A 19,084-nucleotide genomic window follows, 5' to 3' on the forward strand; every position below is an offset into this window, starting at 1 on the left:
GCTCCCCCCCCCCCCCCCCCCCAGACAAGATGCCGTCACCTCGCAGCTTTTCCTGACCTGGAGCAGCCCCTGGAGGCGCGTGGCCAGATTCAAGACACGGCACGGAGATATCACGCCCGACTAGGATGAGATGGGCGCTGTCAGTCAGCGCGCGGATAAGCGTGGCACTTGTCAAAACTGCAGGTGATGGAAGATCGGTCGGGGGCTGACATGGTGTAGATCCGTGCCTACATGCTGATATGCAAACATGGGTGCCTCTGGCGGGCGCCCAAGCAAGGTAGGTACCTAGCCTCTACTTTGCGTAGCGTACACGCAGGTACCTGCCCAGGTACCAAATTCGTGCACCTAGGAGGTACCTAACATGCCTAAGGTACCTATCCTATTGGGCCTGTAGATTGTAAGAGGTACCTGTACCTACCTGATACGCACCGTTGCCATTCCCCCATTGGCTGGGCGTTTTAAGGGTGAAAGACTCAGAGAAGCCCTCTCGGCTCCTCGAGATTCCTCTACGTGTAGGTAGGCACCTACCTCTTAGGTATCTCCTATGTAGGAGGTAGGTAGAGATCGTGCAGTCTCCTTTCTTGGTTACCCCTCCAGCCTCCAGTAAAGCGACATAGCGACAACCTCCACCCGGAACACCATACAATCTCCCTCTCTACCAGTTCGAGCGAAGGAAATGTTGTCGAGATGTGAGCATTTTTACGCGGGATCCCGACTCTCCTCTACTCGAGAAATGCCTATGTCCAAATCACAGCTCGCCTCCGTCGTCTTGTCAATTACTGCGGTCGGCGGAAATGTGATTACCCACGTAAATCCCCTTCATTGTAGAGAGGGCCAGCCAGCCAGGAGCAGGGCTAACTTAGCGACTGGGAGACTTACTACCAGCTATTCCGACAACCTAAGCTTGTCCCGGTAGAAAAGTAGAATAACGATGGTATGCTAGGTCATCCTACGACCTCCTTTTTATTACTTCGACGCTAGCTGGGCTCTCATCGTCCCGGTAGCCTCGAATCCTGTCATCATCGAGTGCACATCGTTTCAGCGCTGCAACGATGACATCCCCTTCGTCTTTGCATATATGCAAGCTCTCCGTGGAAACATCGTACTATGCTCCGTTGCATCACCGCCCCCTTCCGTCCTCGCATACTTCCCTTGCCTACGACCGCCCGATCCGGGTTGCCACGGGGTTGGGCCCCTGATTTATAGGGGCAACCCAACCACCCCTCCGAAAACGAGGATGCCGAGGAAGCCAAGTGCGGCTATGCGCCACGCTACAGATCGTCCTCGTCCGTGGCGTTGACGCGGCGCTCGCCGATCTCGCGGATCTTCTCTCCCAGGATCGAGCGCCCGTACCTCTCGGCGACCTTGCCGGCCGCCTCCACCATGCGGCCTGTACGGTCGCGCATGAGCTCGACCAGCTCGAGCGCCCGCATCCCGCGATCCTCGCCCTCGCGGCACTCGATCGCCAGGAACTGCAGCAGCGTCTTGTCGATCTCGAGCTCCAGCCGCGCCAGGCTCGACCGCTGCGCGTGCCCGCCGCCGCCGGTCGATTCGATCAGGTCTCGCAGCTGCGCCGCCGCCACCCCCCTCAGCAGGTACTGCTGCTCCAGCTTGCGCGTCTCCGACTCGCCCTCGTCCTCGGGCGAGTCGTCGTCCATCGCGTCCGGGCTCGGCTTCGGCTTCGACCTCGGCGGCTCCGACGTCAGCGGCACGGAGAAGTCGAACTCGGAGAGCAGCGGGCGCGGGAAGTACGGATACTGGTCCGTGCCCTTGAGGATGATGCAGTGGAATTTGCTATCCGCAACCGCGATCGGGAAATACGTTTCCATCTTCCGGCCCGACGCCAAGCGCGGCAGCAGCTTCGTGTCTAGGAGCGGTATCCAACATGCCCCGGACGGCCGCCGCCAGTGTAGCAAGGTTAGGAGCGTTCCCGTGGAGTCGTAGACGCATGGATCCTAGTCCGCCCCTCAGTTAGCTGGATCGTAGAGGCGTAACATCGCCATCTTCACTTACGCCATTGTCGGAGAAGAAGACACTCTTCAGAGTCGCGCCATCTGGAAGCGCCACCGTGTCTTCGTTCTGGCAGATCTCGTCCCTCTTGACGTTTTCGATCGTGTAGAGAAGTCGCGTGGATCCGTCCGCGCTGACGGGGCCATTGCCGATCGTCATGACGTAGTCTCTCCAGCTCGCGCAAGTGACTATCGGGGTGCTCTTCGGCCTATATACCTTGTACGGGATGCCGAAGAGGGTGTAAATCCTGACGTAGTTCGCGGTCGTGGTGACCGTGACGAAAGAGTCGCTAAGGGATATGGCAAGGACAGCTTCGCCCCTTGGCAACTGTGTCCGCCAGTCCGCGCGATTGGTCCATGTCTCGTGCGGCCTATAAAAGATGGTTGCTGGCGTGTCGTCTCGGGGCGGGCAGGAGAACAGGGCGCCGTTCTCGGTCAGGCAGGCCTTGTCGTAAAGGAAGGTATCGGTGAAATGGAAATCTCTGTGGAATTCGTGATCGTAGAACTCTACCGTGACTGTGTTATGCCCGTCTTGGTCGACCGTCCATACGAATCCGACAAGATTTAAGCACAGGTACTTCCGGTTCCCGCGCCACGGCGTCGACCCTGGCTGGAAAGCCTCGTGATACCCCGCGTCGAGAAGATGCGAGCGCTTGCTGGACGGCTCGCCAAAAACATCGACATCATGCACGCGCTTGCCGTTTACGTTAATCACGTAGCCCGCCCCGTCGTCATCCTCCACAAAGTCCGCGTCCTCAGGTAAGGGGCCGTCCATGAGAGAGTCATAACTGCCGGCCGAGTCCCTACGCGGCCTGCGCACCACTACGTTAGGGGGCTCGGGTCTTCTAGCATTGACCGAGATCTCGGTTAAAGGGTCATGGATGAAGGGCGCGGGTTGCTTTCCGAGCTTCAGTAAGGGTGTGAACTGCTCCGGTACGAAATCCGGATGGATATAGACTTCGCCATCCGAGTTAGTAAAAGATACCAGATTATCGGTCGGGTGCCATGCGATATCCATCACGTTGGCGTAGTCGAGCCTGGCGATGACGCCCTGAGTCTTGGTCTCCCAGAGTAGGATCTTCTTGTCCTTGCCGGCCGAGGCTAGAAGTGCGCCATTCGGAGACCATGCCAGGGCAGTGACATCCCCGTTATGGCCGTGCGAAAAGGCCCGCTGCTTCTCCCAGTCGTGGTTGGAGACGACTTGAATATCCCTGGTTGGGGTGGGGACGGCAAAGGCCCGTCCATCTGGGTGCCATACCATCTTAGAGCTGACGTCCGACTCCGTCTCCAGCACCCCGATGACACCGTCAACCTTCCGCAGAAGCTCTGGCTCGTCGGGGGTCAGCGAATACACGTATACGACCCCATCAGTGCAGGCTAGAGTGATAGTCGACCCTTGGGTGTCGAAGGCGAGGTGCTTGGTGGGTTTGTTATGCTCCTTAAGATGGAGTATCTTGCTGTTGTCTTCCGTTTGGACGAGCTTTACGGTCAATTCATCGCTAGCCACAGCGCACCACCTCGAATCGGGCGAGAGCGCAACGTCACGGACGGGGAGGGAGCAGCGGAGGAGGAACTTGTCGAAGGCGGCGTCGGGAATCGAATAGAGGCTGACGGTACCATCCTCGGATCCAACGACGAAGAAGTCGTTGGAGGCGTCCACGCTCAGGTTCTGCTCTTGGCAATCGTCGATGTTGACGGGCTCTCCGTCAAACCCTGTTTTATAGAGTCGGATCGTGTTATTCGAGCCTACGGTGACCAGCTTGGTCCCGTCAGGGGTATAGGCGCAATGGGTCGAGCCTTGAGTATGGGCAGGCCGCGCTCGAGGTCGAGGGGGTGCAGTTGATGCCATTTCGACGCTCCTCTCTCGCTTCGACACACAGACATCTGCTGACTCGGGAGTGGAAGGGGGGCGGGGGTCTGAGGATTTGATATTCGACGAAGCTACCCGGCCCAGCCAGTAAGTAAGTCCTCAACAGCATTCGTGTTATCGTTTATCAGAACGCGTCGCGTGTCGACCGTTAATTACCTGCTTTACGTAATCATTTAGGCAGGTACCTAGCAGAGCGCCGTACTATATTCCCAAAGTACCTAGGTACCTCTCATTCCGCGATAAGACTTACCCTAGCGATAAGGTCCGCCTTAATCCGTCCTAGCTAAATAGCATCCTCGTTAGATTACATAGGATACCTTCAATCCCCTAGATTCTCAAATTGCTACATAAGCAGGCTGATATTGATAAACATCAAGAATTACATGGAGAATCCGAATACTTGCATAGACGGCTACTGAGTACCTAGCTCTACGCCATAGGGCATCATCACCTACCTATACGCTGATATTTTATGGTGGATGCCTGCGTCCGTGTGTTTGGGGGAACTATCTTCTTCGTTGCCCCAGCTTCTCTGCGATTTACACCCTTGCCTTCGTAACCCCGCGGAGACCTAAGGATTCGCTCTCGTAGTTGCCGCCATGTACAAAGGGACATCCGCGGACCAGTTCTTCCAGACCGAGTACGTCGTCCGTCTCAATACCCTCATTTTTAGGACCTGGTGTGTTTTAACCAAGTGTTATTACCTATCGAATAGCGCCGACCAGGCCAAGCGAGAAAGGCGAGCGACGAAAGCAGGCAACAAGCACGGCAACCCCATTGCACTCAAGTCGAAGCTGTTGGCCGCCGTGCCAGACCCCACCTGCCCATCCTCTATTCTCATTGCTGAGTCTGCCGGGTCGGTTCGTAAAGTAAATGTGGATGTAAGTGACTCTGGTAGCCGAGTCGACAACAAAAACATCCAGAGTCTTTGCTCAACTACATACTCTAGACAGGGGATACGCGGCAAGCGTTCCGGGGCCCGTCCGCGCCGGTAACCTGCGTTACTGTCGGTGGTGCGGACAATAAAACGCTCTTCGCCGGCTCTTGGGACAGAGATGTCTGGTCCTGGGATTTGACGTCGAAGACGCCGGGTTTCAAGTACAGCGGCCACACAGATTTTGTGAAGGCTCTCGTGGCTACCAAGCTCAAAGGTAAGGATATCCTCATCAGCGGCGGTGCGGACAAGAAGATCATAGTCTGGGATGTCGAAACGGGCACCCGGCTCTACGTGCTGCAAGACCAGACGGTGTCGATGATGGCTATCCAAGATCTGGTCATCGACCCAGTGCAGTCAGGACCCGACGAAATCGTACTCGTCAGTGCCAGCAGCGATCCCCACATCCGTCGATGGCGCATCCGATCCGATGGGTTTGAGCAAGTCAAGGAGACATCGCCAGACGAGCCTGGCGCTATGCGTCACGCGATCTTAGAGCACGACACTACGGTATACAAAGTCGTGTTCGACCACGAAGGTGAAGAGGTCGACCTGTGGACATCTAGTGGCGACGGCACGGCAAAATGTTTATCACGGCTCAGAGGGTTCGCTACCGGCGATTCCATCCGTCATGGCGACCATGTACGGGCAGTTGCTGTGACAGATCAGTGGGTGATAACTGCAGGGAGAGACGAGGACGTGAAAGTGTGGGATCGCTCGTCGGGGAAGCTGTATTGCACTCTGGAGGGCCATTACGACGAGGTTACCGATCTCATCGTCCTCGATAAGGGCAAAAGAGTCGCCTCGGTGTCTATCGATGGAACCGTACGGACCTGGCCGCTTGACCAAGCCGGCCTTAGCAAGATCAACCAGGAAAGAGAAGATAGGGCCAAGAACGCTGCAAAGGAGGACCCACCAGCACCAACGAAGAGTCTCATGACCGCGGAGGAGGAGGCCGAGCTTGCTGCCTTGATGGAGGAGGATGATTAACTTACTCCTGGAATGGTTTCCGGTAGCCGGCTAAGTACCTGAGGCATTGAAACCCTCACCAGAACTGTTCCCGTCGGTATGATAGCGGTCCCCTCCACCTGCCACTCGATGACTCTAGCCCAAGTGCGACTACCTATGCGTACACCGCCGGAACTAGATGGCTTCGATATCTAGCGGTGTCGTAAGACCAGCTCGACGGGCCTAAGACGTCTGCCGTGTCGGTTGGCGGCAACTCAACGGCTTCCCACATACGAGACGGCGCACAGCTTGCTAGTTGACGGCTACACGGGATGAGAGTGGTCCCCCCCCTCTCTTTTAAATGGTATGACCGTGAAGATAACCACGAGGTGATGTAACATGCAGAATGTCGTACCCGCCGGGTGTCGGGTGCAATCTTAATTTCCTCCCACATATTGGTGCTCGGTTGTCCTACTTCGATGAAACACGTTCCCGTGCCGTCGCTAGACAGTGAGATGGCACGCTATACCTCGCGGTCCCTTGCTCGGATCGATGGGAGCGGGTCGAGTAGCGTCCCGCGAAGGTTGCTAGCATAACTTGATTCCAGACGGCACGCCAACTAGGTTGCCGGATTCCATAGAACCCGAATGGTCTGGGGCCCCAGGAGACCCGAGAGTGCAGCTGCATAGTAGGTGCGTCTGGCGCAGCCAGCGTTGGCTAGGTGCATGCAAATAGCATGGGTTATGTCGTTGGAGAGCTTGACCGTTCGAAATATCTTGTGTTTGCTTGCTCCGGGTAACCGAGCCTAGGTCAACGGTAGGACTGAGGAGGGTAAGTCAGAGATAGGACGTACGCGGATAGCCGAGACGTGTAATATCGAGATCCGGCATAGCAGGCGTGTAGGTAACTCATACGCTTACTACGTAAGTCTGCGCGCGCCAATACGAGAACGTAGGTATGTAGCTTGAGCGTACCACGCATAAGCACTCAGTCAACTGATGATATTCGATCAGCACAAGATATGGACAGGGACTCCCCGGCGTAGATCGAGCTCGCCTTTGGCTGCATCACCCGATAGCTATTGTACATACATGCATATATTGGAACGAACGACGAAATAAGCAATCCTTCAATACTGCGTATGTCCGCACTCGCGGGCGTCAAACCAGGATGCAGCCGTAGGTGGAGATCTAGGTACGTTCAGGATTCGGCGATGGCGAGGAAACCGACTGCTCCGTCAGCAGGTGTGATGTATCGTGTTTGTCCACACCAAGAGCTGCAAAGCCAGATGCTGCGTGGTAGGCTGTATGCGTGAAGCCGTCCCACGGGCACCTGAGTCCGTCGAGACCTCGCATCACGCCTGTAATAGCGCCGCACTTGGCACCCCTTGCCTACTGCGTTACCAGCCAGACGGGTTTTCGAATGAAGCCCAGACGATCACTGGCCTCCAGCGAGACGATCTTGGTAAGGCGCACAATTAGACCCCCTACGCAACCGCCACGAGCTTCTCCGCAGGTCACCAAACCCATGTCCGACAGCGTCTGACATAACATGCAAGACGCATACATATGCAGACCAAAGAAAACGGTCCTGGGTGGATAGTCGCTGCAGGGGTTGAAGGAGAAAACGCATGCGGCCTAGGAGCATGGCCTCGAAGCTACGGATATCATGTGGTGGAGCAAGACCTGACTTGTCGCTCGAAGGTTTATTTATTTTTTAATACAAGAAGATCCTCCATGACCTTCTCACCACCCTTCGAGGCGCCTCTCCATGGATGTAGTTGTATATAGGTAGGTACCTAACATACCTGCCCCCCAGCCAAGCGAAATCCCAGATTATGCGCCTATGCGCTTATGCGATGAAAGGGACCCCCGTGAATTTGCCCCGACGTAGGTCGTGAGTAGATGCCTACTCTTCATTCTATCCCTAGAGTGAAGATGCCGCCAACAACGCGAATGTGCGCCAAAGGACTACCTAACCATCCTCTCTGATACCAACGGGAACTTACTTCCATCTCTCTCTCTCTCTCGACTCGGTCCATCTGTTATCTGCGTGTCTGAGTCTAAACCGCGACCCGGTAATTGAGCACCCTCCCTACCTCCCCACCCCTGCCCCCTTTTTTCAATTATTTTTCCCTTTTTCCTTTTTCCTCTTTTCTTCTCTATCCTCTGGACGTCCACGCTATTTACACCTGCAGCTGCACACCCTACTACTACTAGCTTGAGGATTCAATCGATGTCTCAGTCGAGGACCAAGCTCGACACCTCGACCCTAATGTTTCAACCCTCCCCCTTTCGTCAAGTTCTGCTTTATCGATCCCATAATCCGTACCCCGTGCCTGAATATGATGAACATAATACGTCAAGTCTCTCCGGGCCGACGGGTTTAAGTACAAAATGTGTAATATAGACCCGATGGCGAATTCTGGCCTTGACACCTGACAAACGGGACGGGAAGTGCTGGTCTCTCAATACCTCTACAGTGTAAGCTAGCGTTACGCCATCCTTCAACCCCCCCTTTCTTACGCCAAGGATATCATCCCCCCTCCCTGGGAACGCGCAATGTCCTCCTTGGCTAACAAGATTTCCATATTCACATACCACCCGCATTTGACATTTCACCCTCAACGGCTATACCTAGCCACTACCTCCCGCATTCTGTGCGGCTACCCGTTGCCACCCCTGAGGAAGACGGGTTTGTTTTTTTCTTTTACCAAAAAAGGGAAAGAAGAGGACAAAGAGAAGGTGAAGAAGAAAAAGAAAAGGGAACACGGAAGCATGGGAAGTGGCCTAGCAAGCGCCTTTGGCTTCTATGTCTTTGCTGCCAGACACCGCATACCGTAGTACATAGCATGTGCGGAATTCCGAGGCCATCTACCACCAGGATGGTATTCGATATATCCCAAGGGGTAGGCAGGTTGGTAGGTACTGTACCTATCACATCCTCCTCCTAATGCGCTTCCTGGACATGCTACTACCCCCGCCCCCATATGATCTTCCTTCATTGCGCTAATGTCGCTTTTCCTGACGTATCGATGTCTACAAATCAGGTTACTCGGTTGCTCTAGGCATCCCAACAGACCTTTTGTCTCATTCAAATTCTTCACTCTCGAGTCTTGCCTGTACCTGTCAGTTTCCGAGACCCTATATACACTTTCTTCCGTGGGTGAGAGTCCCAAATCCGGTTGGATGGCGAGACTTGACAATATACCGTGTCCGGCCACATCTATTGTCTGTCTTTCTTTAGGTCACCAGGGCCAGCTACAAGCCTTATTGACTCGAGGGGTACCGCCCAGCACTGGTACTCAGTCTGCCGACCAGAATACATGAGTCCGTGGACTATACCTCTGAGTAGTCTGCGTGTATAGTGCAAATCGTCAGTATTTTCGCAATAGGCTTCATACGACGTGATGGATCCGACATCCCAATATCACGGCAGCTTGGTTGCCTTTGAAGGCCCTCAGGATGTCCTCTCAACCCAACTGCGATTGCTTCCGAACTCCCCCAAGATTTTACTTATACCACCAGTTCGTTCCTTCATCAAGCAAGGCGGCCCAGAGACCCCATTCGATGCTCGATCACACATCCAGGCCGTACACAGGGCATGTTGTGATAGAGTCAAATTAGCACGATTATTTTTGCAAAATTCTACCCCGAATAATAAACGGCTTGTTTTCATGGACGGGGGTACGGCGGGCGCCCAGGCGGAATGTATAGCCGATATAGGCAAACACTTAACTGGTGGAGATTTTACAAAGGCCGAGCATATATTCAACAAGCTTATTCGGAACGGGGTTGCCGGGTTGGGGAGTGGCCGTAGGATAGGAGCGGATTCTCAGTCGAGGCAACCAGTCACTGCGAACAACCAGTTGAGTCAACAAGAGGAGCTTCCGGAGGACCCAAGGACGAAGGCAATGAAAGCTGCCGAAGCTCTCGATCTCGAGACGGCTTTTCTGCAGCCGGGCTCCGACGAGATCGACCTTGCGGCTATGGCCAGACCCCGAAGCATGAGCGTACCGACCCATCGAATGGCGGATGACTTCCAGCACATTGCCCCTTTCTACGTCTTCGGAGCTCGTCGAACCCTGAAGGGAATCAACCGCGGCTCTCGTCGGCCTCGGAGTCCCCACCAAAGTTGCTCTAGCCGAGATTCGCACATGGTCGTCCGGAGAGCGACTGATTCAGTCGTATATCGGGCGGCCGGTCCACAGAGCCACTATAGTTGTCCGGATGATGCTGGGGAGGAATACGCCGAGACAGGGTTATCTCCCGCAAGTGCAGATTTGTCGAGTCCACACTCTCTCGGGTTCGAGTCGACATCTACTACCCCGGTGGGGATATGTGAAGCCTTGGCGGTCGATGTTCGGTCATCTACCTTAACATCTACCATAACTGCTCTCCATAAGAGAACGAAGTCGGTCGATCGCGTGTACACTAGCGCCATTCGGAACCAGGATATTTCACTGCCCCTTCCCTCGCAACTATCTAGCCCATCCGACAGCCCCGTCCCAGCACCGAGCCAGCAAGAAAAAGCCATGCCCCAGTCCAGCCTCCCCGGTAAAATACCAAGACCGACTTTTGGCACGCCGAGTAGGACCATAATCAGGCGTAGCCCTCCGTCTCCCCTCAAGTTGAGCGACCAAATAAAGCGGCCGACATGTTATGTTGACCGTGGAACAAATACTGGATACACCTACGAGGACAGAAGTACAAGTACGGACTCGGCCCCCGCGGGCCCTGAACCTGATACGGGGGCACATATCTCTCGGAAGTTTGAGCACAATACCGAACTCGATACGCGTGGACATTTCGAACCAGTCCTGCCCATGTTCGAAGACCTCATAATACACTTCAGGGACGAAGAATCCGACTTGCAGCTGAGAAACATGATCCAAGCCTTTAAAGAAGGTATATACCCCAAATCTACGTGGCCATCAGTATCGGAAGCGGAGACAGACCGCAGCCAGCCTAGCATACAGAGCTCGTGCCAGCCGAATGCGGCACCGCCGGCGGCGAGCGAGGTCCAACATGGAGAGGTTCACCGATCGGATATGGATGAGTACGATCCTTTCGCATATGAAGAGCGGTTCCGCTCATTTCGTTTCTCGCCGTCCAAGCGGCATACAGGCAGTGACAAACCTTCCACACCACCAACGCCCGTACAAACACCACCACCGCCAATCTCAAAGAAACCGGAAAGGTTTTTCCACGAGTTTACCACTACAGGCTGTAGAACAGCCGTGTGTATGCAAAACTCTCTACGATCCGTCCTGAATCTGTACTTCCCCCCAGAGGACGCGGGATACCACCAATTCACCTTCCCCTTGCTCCCCGAACTCAGCAGTCTTTGGAAACCCGTCTTTCGGGAAACGAGCTCAGGCGCTGACTGCAGTGGCGTAAAGCGAAGGCGGAAGGTTGACCTTATTGTTGCCATCGGGGCGCAGAAGGGCGTTAATAGGGATTTTCTCGGTGCGATCAGCGGCTCGTTGGAAAAGCTCGGCACGAAACCAAATGGGTTTACCCGGAGCGGGAGGTTAGATCTGAGGTTAGTGAGGATGCCCAGGCCTCTGTAAAATTTGCTGCTAACTAGGCGTTGCAAAGGTTTCTGATTGCAAATACCATGCAAGCTTTTACTTCACAGCCCCTGACGAACCAGACGCAGGACAACCCCTTTTCCAACCCACTCCTCCTAGCAACGTTGATCATACCCCACCTAGAGACCTACATGGCCGCCAACTCCACCACGCGATTTCTCCTGCTCGAGTACCCCCCCGAACATCTGACAACCGTACTGGCGCTCCAGCGGCTGGTGGGCGTCGACCTCCTCAAAGTCGCGGGAATCTTAGATTCTGAGGCGAACCAGCCAAGACCATACCCAGGGTTCAAAGTGCCACCACGCACGAGTGCCCACTCGCCCCAAAATTCAGGGTCCGGAATCCTGGCAGCCGGAAAGAGGGCCGATGCCACTCTTCTCACGCCGCCCGGGACGAAGCAGGCCGAGATGCCCTCGTTCTCCAAAGCTAACTTCCTTCTCACCTCGTCCGCCAACGAATCCGAGATCGCAACCCTCATCTCCACTATATGGAAGATTCTCATTGACATATCGACCTTCTATATTCCGGAGGGAGCAGCTCCCGAGTCGTCTCCACGGGAAGACCCAGAGTCGAAGCAAGAATCCAAGCGCGAATCCCTAAGTGGGTCACTGGCCCAGACACCTCTCATCGACCCAGCACTGCAATACGCCCCGCTCGCCGGCGCAACCGCCCTTCTAGATCTCTCGAGACGGGCGGGAGATGCCCCACCAAGCGAGAACTATCTCTCCGCCGACCCGCCGTTCCGCCGCACCTCAAAGTGCTCGACCCGGCGGGAGGCGCCGCCCGAATCGCCCAAGGGGTCGCTATCGGAGACTACCAAGAGCAGTCGGACGGTAAAGTCGATGAGGAGCCAGAAGAACAAATTGCGAATCGTGCTCGGGCGGGAGGTGGACGCCGACGCCGTGACTATACAGTCGGATTCCCCTTCGGCCTCGGCCTCGGCCGACGAGTCGTGGGACGACGAAGATGACGGGTTGTTCGCCGAGGAACGTAAGTATATTCCCCTCTACGGGAAACGGGGCGGTCCGAGGAAGGGAAACAGCCATAAGGCGCTGAAGTGGTTGGGTCTGGCGACACTGTGACCTCCCGGCCTCCTTTCCCGTCTAGATATATTGTGCTCCGTGTTCTCTTACTGTTGCCTGGTTGACGGGGTTCGTTGTTTCGTCGACTTCACTCGTGCAACTGTTAAACGGCCCCACTACGTCCTCGCGTGGATTCTGCCCAGTCGTTGTAGAAGATTACAACCCCCCCCTCCCTCGAAAACCAAAAAACGAGCGCGATTCCAAACCGCTTCTTACTCTCGCTTAGGATGCCGCTTCTATACACGCCTCTTTTTAACGTGGCGTGCTGTTTATCCGGAGTGAGGGGCCGGTATTTGGGCTTGAAAGACATGTCTTTCTTCGACCATCGTTACCTACTTATTTCCTGTTCATGTGTTCAGACCCGTCTGTGGCTTACCCTGCGTATTACCTAGCTGGTGGCGGGATTACCCATACGTAGGTGCAGTAACTGTCGCTACCGCTACTCGAACACACGAATGGACGCGGATGGCCCAATGTGTATATGTTGAAATAGATAATTATTCCTAGCATAGGTCACTTCTTTCCTCATATAAATTTCTCCGGGATAGAAGGAAGAATCCCAAGCTGAAGTCGGCTCAAGAGACCTACCCCGAATTCTTTTCTTTAGAGATGTGATACCTGTGATAATTTCCCTCGCCTTTCTGAACTGAGAGTGATAAGCCGGAGCCAATCGTTTGGACAGTAGATAACCGCCCAAGGTCTACGTCCTAATCCACGCAACCACGGTTATTGAAATGCATGATATCTGTGTATAAGCCTGCATGACTACCTAGCTAGCTCCTGTTGCGCAAAGGCGGCCTTGCATGAGTGGAAACGAACGAGGACATTGTAATTATGATGATCGGGACGTTGACCCATTCTCTCTATCCGTCACTCCGAGGCCCCGGAAAACAAACATGAACGTACAGTCATCTCCATCCGCAGAAATGCCATCGGTTCTAGACGCAACCACACGAAATCCAGCACAAACAAGCTTCACCCGGGTCGTGGGAAATCACACTAGGCTATCTTTGATGAGAGACGACTCAGCCTTGACTATGAGCCGGCCCCACTTTCGCATGTCAGAATCGGTGCTTTCCTACAGGACGAGTTGATGGGCGGCTCGGCGACTAGGTAGGATCCAAGTGAAGTGATCATTTCATCTATCCGCAGTCAAAAGCGAGAAGCAAACACATTCTACCTTGCCATCCTGACCACCTGCATGCCCTAACTGCCAGTCCGTCCCGGGAAAATCAAAATGGATGCGAGGATGCTGTCATACGAGGGTATCATGATTAGCTACTCTAGCAGCAGCCGCTGTTGGACGAGCTGGAAACACTTTGTCCCGGACCAACTTGGACGCCTGGCTTGGTGTTGGTGGTGGCCTGCGATCCCATTCGCTCCTTAATTTGTCGGGCCATGGTCAAGAAAGACTGTTCGACGTTGGAGGCGTTCTTAGCCGAGGTCTCGAGGAACGGAATACCAAGGCTATCAGCAAACTCCTGCACACCGAGTTAGCAAAGTCCAAGCGCTTGTGATATGCCAAGGGTGCGAGGACACAGTACCTTTGCAACCGTGTACTCGACGACTTTCTTGTCCGTCATATCACTCTTGTTGCCCACGAGGAGCTTGTTGACACCCTCGGTGGCATATCGATCGATCTCTTGGAGCCACTGCTTAACGTTGTTGAAGCTGTCCATGTCGGTAACATCGTAGACGACACAGATACCATGGGCACCTCGATAGTAGGACGAAGTAATAGTTCGGAAGCGTTCTTGGCCAGCAGTATCCCACTTTCCTCTAGTCAGCGACAGGCACTTCGCATCATCAAAGTTGTCAATCTCACAATTTGCAGCTTCACGGTCTTCCCGGCGAGTTCGATGGTTCGGATTTTCTATCCGTAGTTAGCATCGCTTTTGAGAGGGGCTTCTCAGATGTGGGGTAGCATACAAAGTCGACGCCGATGGTGGAGATGTAGGATTCCGTATAGGTATCGTCGGCGAAACGGAGTAAGAGGCAGGACTTTCCAACGCCGGAGTCCCCGATGAGGAGCAGCTTAAAGAGGTAGTCGTATCTATCGGCAGCCTGGGTTAGTACGGGCTGGTCACGGGCCATGATCTCCTGAAGCTTGGCATGGTTGGCAGGATGGAGGCTCAGGGCCTTGGTGTCAGTGCTGTTGCTGGCGTTGAATGCCATGGCTGAGCCTGTTGTGGTGTTCATGGTACAGCCTTGTGGGTGTTGGTGGAAGGTTTGAGGCAGGACAGCAGCTTTATAGGAAGAGGGAAAAGGTAAAGGTACGGGAGGCTGGCTAGAGTTTGACTCTGTAACACACGGATTAGCGTTGCCGTCGTCAACAATGTTGTCGTCGCTGGTGTATTGGGGGAAGCGGACGTACTACTCAGGATTCATCTTGACGAAATGCAGATGCGCTGCCTGCCTTTGGAAGACAACAAGGTACTTTGGTGAATCGGGCGCTGATAAGCCAGGGAGCGCAGATAGGCAAAACTAGATTTGGTGAGAGGGGATGAGCGTGGTGTGCGAAAGTGCGAGGATTTCTGGCGATGTACGAATAAGGGGCCGGCTGCTGGCGTTGATGTTGATGATGATGTAGAAGGAGAATTGAGACAAGTGTAGGTCGCTGCATCAAGGAACGTCAAGGAGCACTCAGGGCCATTCACCGTCAACTGCCCCGTGCACACACACCCAATACGCTCCGTATATTGGCCGGTGGGTTCTGGTCGTATGCCTGCTGCTAACGTAATAAGAGTCGGTCTACAGTACTTAGGTACCGGACCGCCACCACCACCTCCAGGTAGAATGATCTAATCACGCGGCACTAGAATGAACTTAGGTAATGTCCAGGTGTCAAGGAGCTGTGTACGTAGGTACTTAAGGTTAGGGTGCAGCCTTTGATGCAAGTACCTTAGGTACTTAAGGTACCTACCTCTCTTGTAGAAGTCGACAGAGGGGGGAGATGAGCTAAGTAGCGAAGACTACCAAGTAGCGCTGTTAGGAATCGAACCTATCCTTCGTTAAGTAACCTACTGATCTGGGGGTACCTAGAGCGTGCAGGTAATTAGTAGGACACTTGATGTATAAGGTGGCCTAGGAGGTATATCCTCTTCATCCTATTCACATAAGGTACCTACCTATACCTACCATGTACCTTCTGCGCAATGAATCTATCACACAAATAGGTGCATAGCGCACAGGTTAACATGCATAACTTCAAGAGAGAGAGGTATCTGTGCTTATGTTTTACATACGTAATGTACCCTTATAGACAGCAGCTTATAATAATAGTACCTACTTCTAGATAAAGAAAAATAAAGAGAAAGAAGTTTCTATCAGAAGCCTTATTAAGAACTCGCTAAGTTGATTTAATTTTACTATTATATTATATAATATATTTATATTAATTAAATGTATAAATTATTATTATTATTAAAAATAAGCTATTTAATTAAATAATATATATTTATATATACTTTAGTATTATATTATTTAAAGAAAATTAAATAGGAGAAACTAGATTAAGCTACTAGCAGCTAGAGGTACTTATCTGCTATGTCTAGTGCCTAACATAACGCTTCTAGTGGAACCCCGCCATTAGGTAGCCTGATCGGGGGGTTGTCCGGACGTTAAAATTCAACTTCGAAAGCTTCCAGCTTCACTTACATCATACCATTCATTCTCTAGTTCTACCTACCCCCCATCTCCTAATGTATCTACCACCCATTTTCGCCCGCACGCTTGTGTTGAGTTACGGAAACCTACGCCAGTGCCGCTGTGCTTGAAAGGATACTCTCAGCACAAAACCCTCGAAGGGAATTGATGAGTTACCCTATTCAACACTGCCATCAAGGGCCCCAGACACATGTTCCTCCCAACCAGCGTCGCTCGAGCGCAGACCCACGCCCTTCGCTCCCTTCGCTTCAAAGCCGCCTCATTCTTCCTCCAAGCTCCCTCGTCTACTTATTCGACAACTTCAACGTCAACGATATCCTTGCCGTCTTCTCCCAGCACTGCACATGTAGCGCCGCAACAAAACCTCACGCCGATATGGTTCAATTCCTCTTTCCCGCTATACGACATTGCCCCGTCGGGCCCATCGTCGGCCAAAAGCTCACGCCAACCAGAAGACGAGCGTAAAATAAAGCTTGGGAGAAGTGTGTTTCCCTGCCCTCCTCTGGATGTCCGTGTTTTAGGCTGATCCATATCTGAAGCCCTGCGTATACTCCAAGAGCGACTGCCTACCTTACTACAGTCTCCGCTACCACAGGAGATCCTATCCCCTCATATCTCGCTCCACCTATTCCCCTCCACATACCCATACCTCCCCACGGTATCGGGCAGAGTCGCCTACATGGCAGCGTTGTGGACATCCCCATTAGCGTGGAATCGAGTTCCTATCGTCGGCAACGTGAAGCTAGAGATTTTATCGGAGCGCATGGTCAACGATCCGTTACACTTCTCGCCCAGGCGTTCCGAGGCGTACGGCGAACAGCTGGTCGTCAAATGGAGGACAGCAGACAGCAAATCTAAGGACCGGGACCCTCTCGTGACCGAGGAGGGGGAGCAGAAACTGGACGGGACCCTCAGAGGCACGCAGGCCATCGGGGAGAAGAAAGCATTCACCGGCCTGTTCCTTTTCGAGTTTGACAAGGAAGGGAGGATCATAAGCCACACCATCGAGCATGTAGATGAGCACGGAGAGTGGGAGAAAGGCGTAGGAGCTAGGGTTGTCGGCCTCACAGATTGGCTCCTGGGAGGCATAAAAGGCCGGACGGAGGGTGGTGCTCCCGCCTTATGCAGGGTCTCAGGAAAAGGGGGCAAATATACACGATAGAGAAGGCCGAATAGATGTGATAAAGCTGTTAAGATATGCTAAGGAGTGTTCGGCTGAGTCATAATCGTCGTGGTACATACATGTATCATAGGAAAAGTTCTGGGACTAACTAGGCCCAACCACTCAACTCCAGGACAGCGTGAATATAAAAGTGAAGAAAAAAAAGCCCACATGGAAACCCCTGTTTGGCCACCGTCTTCGCTCTGGCGTCGCGTCATCGGCCACCTTCAACCGCCACAGTTTACTCCAACTCTGCCACATGCCGCTTAAGGTTGGTCTCGCAGATCATTTGGAACTGCATATCCACCATAGATGGCTGGACAACGGTGCCCTTATACCAGTCGCGCCAGATCCTCTGGACAGCATTGATTCCATCGTCATCTACCACCCGCCTGACGTTCCGTCGCTGCGCAGCCCTGAGCGCAGCGCATAAGTACTTGAGTTCTTCGACCAAAGGCACATCTCCACCTGTGAGATAGTTCTCCCATTCGTCCTTCGAGTTAACGGTGAACAGAACACGACCTTTCTCGGTACTGATATGCGTGAAGCGGTCGAGCACGTGGAACAGCGCACCAAATATCTGTTGGGTGGCAGTGCGGCCGTAGCGCAGAGCTGAAAACGAGATGACAAGCTTGCGCACGCGGGACGCATCCTCGCGCCGCAGGAAGAAGGCCACTGGATTACTCATGCCGTAGTTGTCGCGGGGCTCTAGCTTGCCCCGGATGAAGACGGTGTCGAGGTCATAGTTGAACCAGACGCCTGGCTGAGACCAAGACGATGACTCGCTTGAGGAGAGATCGGATTCGTCCATCTCCTCATCAGAGTCCGGATCCATGCTGTCGAACAGGAAAACGTCGGGGGCTTTCCAGGAGAAGGCAGGTTCGTACCGGGAAAGGGCTACACAGCGCGCCTCGCGGCAGACGCTGAGGAGAACTGGCACTGCAATAGGCGCCCTCTCCCTGACGGGGAGAACCTCGTCTCGAGCCCAGGCAGGAGACCTACGGCGCGCGTTACCGGAAGGCGAGTCGCCTTGTTCGGCGGCGATGCTGTCGATCCGGACACATTCTATGGTCACGATCCGCGGCGCGATCATATACTCCCAGATCTTTAGGCGCAGCTCGGGTGGTAGGTATTGGAAGTACTCGAACCGACCCTGATGAGCGTGCTTCCCTTTCTCCGTCAGTGCCTGTGCTGTCTCCCAGTCGAGCCCGTCGCTAACGACGTCAAACTCCAGCTGGAAGTCAGGATTCAGGCCATCCATACCGGGTAAGCCGAAGTCGATCGCCATGTTGCCGGTTACGTCTAGGGCGAATACACGAGTTAATAGGGGGCTTAGAGGAAAGATTGGCAAGCAATCCTCCCTCGGGTACGGGGGTGTAAAATAAAGCTACGGCGGGCGTAGTTGTAGATGTATGGGCTCTCAGAGAGTCAAGACTCAGTCATGGTGGTGCGGCGAGGTAGTGAATGAGTTAAATACGCGGACGAGGTGCGAGTTGAGCAGGCAAAGAAGGGATAGCAGGAAACCTCGAGGTGCGGGGAGGAGATTAAGTAGGCAATGGAAGAAGTGCTGTGAACCAAGAGTCGGCAGACAGTAGAGGTGCTGCGAATCAATAAAGCAACGGCGCGGGCGGCCGGCGGCAACGAGTAGGAAGAGGCGCCTGCATGTCTACTACGTTGTATATTAGCATATTATTCGGAGCCGCCACATCCACCGAACCCGGTGAATTTCCTTATCAGCGAGTTGCTTTTCGTTTCTCCTTTTTTCTTTTGCCGAATCAATAGATCCCGCCGTCTCGTCAAATAACATTCCGCGAAGGCAG

The 19,084-nt window shown here is 53.7% G+C and overlaps 6 protein-coding genes across 6 annotated transcripts; 3 read left to right on the forward strand and 3 right to left on the reverse strand.

Moving 5' to 3' along the window:
* Positions 1-636: 636 nt before the first annotated feature.
* On the reverse strand, positions 637-3,988 carry GGS23DRAFT_563542 (WD40 repeat-like protein). Its single transcript, XM_051516094.1, has 2 exons — positions 2,014-3,988; positions 637-1,955 (listed from the first exon to the last, which is right to left on the reverse strand). The coding sequence occupies exons 1-2, from the start codon at positions 3,856-3,858 to the stop codon at positions 1,272-1,274; spliced, it is 2,529 nt and encodes an 842-aa protein (XP_051372967.1). The 5' UTR covers positions 3,859-3,988; the 3' UTR covers positions 637-1,271.
* A 204-nt stretch (positions 3,989-4,192) lies between these two features.
* GGS23DRAFT_490205 (WD40 repeat-like protein) lies at positions 4,193-5,870 on the forward strand. The gene is made up of 3 exons (XM_051514389.1): positions 4,193-4,519; positions 4,595-4,760; positions 4,829-5,870. Exons 1-3 carry the CDS (start codon positions 4,479-4,481, stop codon positions 5,801-5,803), a joined length of 1,182 nt encoding a protein of 393 aa, XP_051372968.1. The 5' UTR covers positions 4,193-4,478; the 3' UTR covers positions 5,804-5,870.
* Positions 5,871-9,437: 3,567 nt separating this feature from the next.
* GGS23DRAFT_620053 (uncharacterized protein) lies at positions 9,438-12,532 on the forward strand (the record flags this gene model as incomplete). The annotated part of the gene is made up of 2 exons (XM_051521071.1): positions 9,438-11,305; positions 11,362-12,532. 2 exons carry the CDS (start codon positions 9,438-9,440, stop codon positions 12,434-12,436), a joined length of 2,943 nt encoding a protein of 980 aa, XP_051372969.1. The 3' UTR covers positions 12,437-12,532.
* A 1,187-nt stretch (positions 12,533-13,719) lies between these two features.
* Positions 13,720-14,611, reverse strand: GGS23DRAFT_604529 (ras-domain-containing protein; the record flags this gene model as incomplete). Its single annotated transcript, XM_051519607.1, has 4 exons — positions 13,720-13,917; positions 13,981-14,208; positions 14,262-14,309; positions 14,366-14,611. 4 exons carry the CDS (start codon positions 14,609-14,611, stop codon positions 13,720-13,722), a joined length of 720 nt encoding a protein of 239 aa, XP_051372970.1.
* Positions 14,612-15,997: 1,386 nt separating this feature from the next.
* Positions 15,998-17,385, forward strand: GGS23DRAFT_490399 (uncharacterized protein). The gene is made up of 2 exons (XM_051514391.1): positions 15,998-16,584; positions 16,642-17,385. The coding sequence occupies exons 1-2, from the start codon at positions 16,293-16,295 to the stop codon at positions 17,262-17,264; spliced, it is 915 nt and encodes a 304-aa protein (XP_051372971.1). The 5' UTR covers positions 15,998-16,292; the 3' UTR covers positions 17,265-17,385.
* On the reverse strand, positions 17,385-18,752 carry GGS23DRAFT_490524 (uncharacterized protein). The gene has a single exon (XM_051514394.1). The coding sequence runs from the start codon at positions 18,550-18,552 to the stop codon at positions 17,506-17,508; it is 1,047 nt and encodes a 348-aa protein (XP_051372972.1). The 5' UTR covers positions 18,553-18,752; the 3' UTR covers positions 17,385-17,505.
* Between the last annotated feature and the right edge of the window lie 332 nt (positions 18,753-19,084).

The sequence above is a fragment of the Durotheca rogersii genome, assembly GCF_024521655.1.
Source record: "Durotheca rogersii strain YMJ 92031201 chromosome Unknown GGS23scaffold_7, whole genome shotgun sequence".
Taxonomy (NCBI): domain Eukaryota; kingdom Fungi; phylum Ascomycota; class Sordariomycetes; order Xylariales; family Xylariaceae; genus Durotheca; species Durotheca rogersii.